This window comes from Triplophysa rosa, linkage group LG23, assembly GCF_024868665.1.
Source record: "Triplophysa rosa linkage group LG23, Trosa_1v2, whole genome shotgun sequence".
In the NCBI taxonomy this organism is placed as follows: Eukaryota; Metazoa; Chordata; class Actinopteri; order Cypriniformes; family Nemacheilidae; genus Triplophysa; species Triplophysa rosa.
In genome coordinates this window covers 13,640,667-13,646,666 of record NC_079912.1, presented here as the reverse complement: position 1 = coordinate 13,646,666, position 6,000 = coordinate 13,640,667, and the positions used below count along the sequence as shown (strand labels likewise).

Sequence of the window (6,000 nt, the reverse complement as noted above, 5' to 3'; positions counted from 1 at the left end):
TGTAGATGTAAACAGTTTTGGATTAGCTTTAAAATTTACGAAACATGTTTTAGTGCACAGTGCGTGCTGTCAGACGGATAGAAATCTCCATCAGAAGCTGCTGGTCTCAATTATTAGCTTACATATTTCCAAATATGGTACCACCCAGAAGCCTTTGTGAATCACATGACCTTCAGGACTGTGGTTTATGTGTTTTGCCTCTCACAGATGAAAACTGTCCTGTGTGCGTCTGAGAGTATAAAATTACATTTTGAATTTGGGTGCAGGCAGAGTTCTGTTTACCAAAGGTGTCTCTGGGAAGGACCGCCACATGCCCGCCCAGCTGAATATGAGCTCTTATATGTTGAGCTGCGCCGCTGGGAATGAGTCATGCGTGTTTGTTTTACTATTGTCATTGATGTGTGTGTGTGTGTGCCTGTGTGCCTGCGTGTGTGTGTGTGTGTGTGTGCTGGAGCAAGAGGGAAGGACAGACTGTTTTATGCTGTTGGGAAAAAGTCTCTAAAATCCATATATTTCCAATGTTCCTTATTATACAGTTATTATATTATTATTAAATTATATTATACTTTGGATTCAGTGGAACTGGTATAATTTGAGTCAAACTGTAAAACAATTTTCCAGCCATGATTTATTATTTATTCATATTATTATTATTTATTATTGGTGGGATCTGAATTTCATGACACCTTCTTATAAACGTTAGAAAACACATTTACATATTGTCATTTTACATACACCTTCATTCAAAGCAATTTACAAATGAGCATTACACAGCATTGTTGCTTGTATTTTGCGTCATTCTGCACTCTAGCTCATTCACCACCCCTCCAGGCTCATGTGCTTTGTGAATATCATGTCGTTTCATATCTAAATCACACCATTTGGAGTTTTTCCCCTGGCACAATATTCATTCGTAAATATGTGTCTGAGAAAGAAAGCATTTTTACTTGTTTTCTAGCCCACTTTTATTCAAAAGTATTTTATGAGTTGGTTTGCCTCTTTCCATCTCACTCAGAATGGCATTCTGGCCTGTAGTTTTACTGAAGCACCACTTTTGCTTTGCGTTTATATTTATTTGTTAGTAGCTGATGCCATAGAAATTCTGTGATATCTGTCCAAGAGCTTCTCATTCGATCTGTCTCTCCATCTGCTGAACTGGAAGACATTAATCGATGTCTCATTTCTTGTTTTTTTGGGGGGGGGTCTGTGTGAGGTTCTCATCTGAGCTGGTGGGTCCTGAGACATAGATCCGATGTGAGTAGAATCAGACAGAGTCTTCATTCTCTCTGACCTCTCCCAGCTAAAAACATACTCATTGTTCATTAGCTAGAGGAAATATGATAATGAAGATTTTGATAACGTACGGGTTTGTTTCCTTGTTCATGTTATGTTTGCTTGGTGCTTCAGGGTTGGTTTTGACTAATCATGTGAAAGGAAATTTGTCATGCAAGTAAAAGGTTTCTTACTGGTTCGCAGGCTATACTTTGTATGGAAGCGCAATACATTTTTGTCTTGTAATTTTTATTTTTTATTGTTCCTTGGATAAATGACCTTTGCCATTAGTGAAATGTTTCTAAAATGTGTTGACAAAATAAATGTATATATGGAAATCAATATATTTCCTTTTAGGGTCATTAAAACAGGAAAGACAATCGCATGGCTTCTACTAGCCAGTGTTATGTCAGAGTTCAGGGGAAGCAGGTCTTGTCCATATAAAGTCTTGTGTGGGTATTGAGGTGTGTTCTCACCTGTAGGGCTGGACAAATACAGTGCAAGCCTATCCCTAATCCACACACACTGAGTAAATGCAGAGGCCGGAGGATTTGTCATAATTCATTATTACATTACGATAGTGAACAATACATCGGCCTGGGGCGTACAGGTAAGTAAGATTATTCTAAAATGCAAAAAAAAGTTATGCTGACTTACTGTACATAATTGTATATTTTACATGAGATGATGCGTGTACATTTTCTGATATTTTTGATAATCAAATGTACAAACTTGTTTGGATTTGACTATTAAAGCTATGCTTTACAGTACATATTATTATACTGGAAACTGGTTATGACCTTAATGTCAGTCTGTTAATCTGCCCGTGTGTCTTTTATTTTCATTAACGATTGATTCATACTACTTGCTGTTATTGTTGTGCTAGATTGCAAAATATTTTGTATGTGGACAAAAAAAACATAAACCTTCTTAGAAATAGTCCGTGTGTCTCTGAACTGTCGCTGGGAAATATGAAACTAAGCCATGGTATTCATTAGGACTTATGGATCAACTCTGTGCTTGCTATTGTTTGGTCAGCTCTGTCAATAGACAGATCAAGAAAACCAGTTATACAAGGATTGAAATCACGCATAAATGAATAGATGCTCAACCCTTGTACATTAAATTGGGACTTATTTTAGGCATGTGATGTCATAGTGTGTAATTCATTGGTTAATACAGTACGACAGTATGATTGTATGACTAACATATCATTTATTATGATTTTCTATAAAATCATAGTTGCTTTGGTTTGATATGACTTTTTCTTTTATCTTGGCACTTTTAATGCACATACTTTTCATTAAAATAGAAGGGCAAGGTTTGTTTGTGATGTATCAAACTCATTTTACAATGTGTTAAAATGTAAAACATCTATTTTATTAAATCTATTTTAATGAAAAGTATGTGCATGAAAAGTGCTAGAAAAAAGTCAAATCAAACTAAAGCAACTATGATTTTTTTATCATTTTTTATATGATATAGAAAATGATGATATTTTTTACTGTTAACATTATTTACCTTGTCAAGCCTTTACTATTTATTTCACGAGCCTAAATAGCTCAAAAACTGTATTTTATATCCTGCAGATATGAGAATGTAGATTACTGATATCAGTGCTTCTGTTTGCATGGCATTATCTGAGCTGATGTATAATTCCTCTGCTGAAAGTATTGAAATGAAGGGTGGTGTCCACTGCTGGAAGTGTTCCTGTTATACTCTTCCTCTTGTGTTCATGAGTCAATATTCCTGCACCCCAGTTTCTTAGCAACAGCTGCGCTGTTAGAATGGAAGGTCAGCTTTTTTTCCATTGGACCTCGTGAGAAAAAATTGGTTGATATGTGTAGTTATTGTTTCGTTCTCTTGTTTGTTTGCACCCCATCATTTATTTATGAGGTATATGTCTTAATAAGAATCACAGCTCTTGTGAATTTGCTTCTTAATGCTCTTAGTGAGATACAGATGATGAAACATCTGAAAAGACTTTTTGCAGTCATATGACTCAAGTCTTGCGAAATATTTCCACATGATTTAAGCGATGGGTAGTATTCCAAAATGCATTTCTTTTTGAGGCATTTCGGTGTTGCTAAGTAGCTTTTGTGTATACTGAGCGTGTTATGGGGTCCTCTTCTATGTAAAATCCATTTGTTGCCATGGTGCTGGCACTGTTTATTAGTGGTACATTTGCTGTGGAGAAGGCAAGATCATCTTGTTTCCTCTTCATCGTTCTTTTAGAAACCATCTGTTTTTTATCACTTGCTCTAATGAGTGTTAGTAGTATCATGTTTTAAAAAATCTATTTTTGTTGAACACTTCTGGATACTTCACACCGACAAAGATCTGTTATCATTTTTAATGAACTTGTTACGAAGATGTGTTTAGTTCTGAATAAATCCCTCTATTCATTATCTACTTCAGCAATATCACACGGGCAGGGTTATAGAAACAGCGAAACATCCCAGTGCTGTTGTACATTATGCAGAAATCATTTCATTGTATTTTCTTGCATAAAATTCAGATTTTTTGTTGTTCCATTTGATTGCATTTCTGTTTTTATACAGTTAGTTTGCACATTGAAATTTCTTCTCGCAGTCCGGCAGAATGGCTGAAACCACAGATGTGTTTAAAAGCGTTCAGAGAAAGCCTGGTGTACAGATCTGGACCATCAATGTAAGGCCACAATTCAGTTCCTTTGCTTGTTGTGATGCCTGTGCAGCCGTATTGAAAGTATTTTGAATCCCCACTATTATATGTTTTTTGGTGTTCTGTAGAAATTGCAAATGAGCCCTGTTCCAGAGCAAGCATATGGAAATTTCTTTGAGGGTGACTGCTATGTCATTGTTCATGTGAGTAGACCGTAAAAAAATTCAAATTTCAAGAAACGTCATGATGGTTTTTAAAGACTAATATGTTTGAGTTCAGTTGACTCATACTTTTAAGTCTGATAAGTGCAGCCATGATAAACGTTGATATTTGAGTTATCTCAACAAGTTAAATCTAGAGAAGTTATCTTAACTCAAAATGTTAAGTTGTGATAACTAATTATCGCAATCATTTTTTACAGTGTGCCTGCTATCCATAGCTCTCCATTATTATAGATTGTTTTACGGCCATGTGATCCCCCTTATTGCCATTTTAATATATGAAAATTTGTGTCTGTAAATACAAAAATATCAACACATTATGTAGGTAAATAGTCATAAAATAAGGAATGACACAGCCTGAGATGGCACGACTCAATTCATGTGTATTCAAAAAAAAAATGATTCCACTTATTTTTTGAATTGGCATCGATGTCATGAAATGACCCATGTTTCATTGCATTATTTCATTCAGGTGAGCGGTGACTCCTCAAAATCCACTGACATCCATTACTGGATAGGCAACAGTTCCTCTCAGGATGAGCAGGGGGCAGCGGCTATCTATGTGTCCCAGTTGGACGGCTATCTCGGTGGCTCTCCCGTTCAGTACCGTGAGGTCCAGGGAGCCGAATCGCCCAAATTCAAAAGCTACTTCAAGAATGGCCTCATGTATGTTAAAATCATTTTGATGTGCATGAAAAGGCCATTTTCATCACACCTTGAGTAATGTCCACCTGCATCTCTGTAGTTATAAAAAAGGTGGCGTGGGATCAGGCTTCACGCATGTGGACACCAACGTGTACAACATTCTGCGACTGCTTCACGTCAAGGGGACCAAACACGTGACGGCTAGAGAGGTAAACTAAATACAAACAGATAACTGCTTGACTCATCTCGGCGTGACCTAAAGTGGACCATGTGTGTCTTCTGCAGGTGGAGGTGTCCTGGAGCAGTTTGAATCTGGGGGATATATTCTTGCTGGACATGGGAAAAGCAATAATACAATGGAATGGCCCCCAAAGCAACCGACAAGAAAAATTAAAGGTACTGGAGTGGTTCGAGAGAATTTTGAGGGATGAATGAATGAAATAACAAATGATCCTTTCCTCGGTTGCAGGCTGTTCTGTTGGCTCAGGACATCCGGGACAGAGAGCGTGGCGGTCGGGCTCAGATTGGTGTGATTGAGGGGGGACAGGAAGAAGCTTCTCCTGAACTCATGAAGGTTATGATATCTGTCTTGGGTCAAAGGTCTGGACACCTGAAAGAGGCGATACCTGATGACAAACCAGACCAATACCAGAACTCTAACGTCAAGCTCTACCAGTAAGAATCTGTTATCTCTCTGCCTATTTTTTTATGTCTAATCCACTAACATGTAAACTAATGATATGTACTTTATTAACGCTTGCATTAGCGTGTCTGATGCCAGCGGTCAGCTCATGGTGCAGGAAGTTGCTGCCAGCCCACTGACCCAGGATCTGTTGCGCTCCTCTGTGAGACATTTGACATTCACGATATCATTTAAAATATGACACAGATCTAACTGTGGTTGTGATGTTTTTTCAGGATTGTTATATATTAGATCAGGGTGGCAGTTCAGTGATGGTCTGGAAGGGAAAAAACGCATCTGAGGAAGAGAGATGTTCGGCTCTGAGTCGGGGAGTTGTAAGTTTGTGAGTGTGTGTCGGTAGGAAAAAAAGAGTTTGCAGAATTACTTCATATGTATTTTTTTACAAAATAAACTAGAATAACAAGGCCTGGGAATTGGTCCCACAACGTCTTTCAGGCCTTCCCTCCGTCTTGCTTTCAACCACAAATCCAATTTGGAAGGGAGAAGTTTTACAGTTCGCCAATAACGAAAAACCTG

At 37.7% G+C, this 6,000-nt stretch overlaps 1 protein-coding gene across 3 annotated transcripts in view; it reads left to right on the top strand.

The window, feature by feature from the left end:
* Nucleotides 1-1,748: 1,748 nt before the first annotated feature.
* vill (villin-like) overlaps nt 1,749-6,000 on the top strand; it is a 9,380-nt gene continuing 5,128 nt past the window's right edge. Inside the window, exons 1-9 of one of the 3 annotated variants that reach the window (XM_057322542.1) lie at nt 1,749-1,882; nt 3,865-3,942; nt 4,044-4,118; nt 4,609-4,802; nt 4,882-4,990; nt 5,067-5,177; nt 5,251-5,456; nt 5,548-5,626; nt 5,700-5,798. In XM_057322542.1, coding sequence (XP_057178525.1) covers nt 3,874-3,942; nt 4,044-4,118; nt 4,609-4,802; nt 4,882-4,990; nt 5,067-5,177; nt 5,251-5,456; nt 5,548-5,626; nt 5,700-5,798 — 942 coding nt within the window. In that variant the 5' untranslated portion in view covers nt 1,749-1,882; nt 3,865-3,873. Of the gene's footprint in view, nt 1,883-3,833; nt 3,943-4,043; nt 4,119-4,608; nt 4,803-4,881; nt 4,991-5,066; nt 5,178-5,250; nt 5,457-5,547; nt 5,627-5,699; nt 5,799-6,000 lie in introns of all 3 variants that reach the window. The other 2 variants (XM_057322543.1, XM_057322541.1) reach the window with 2 other exon arrangements.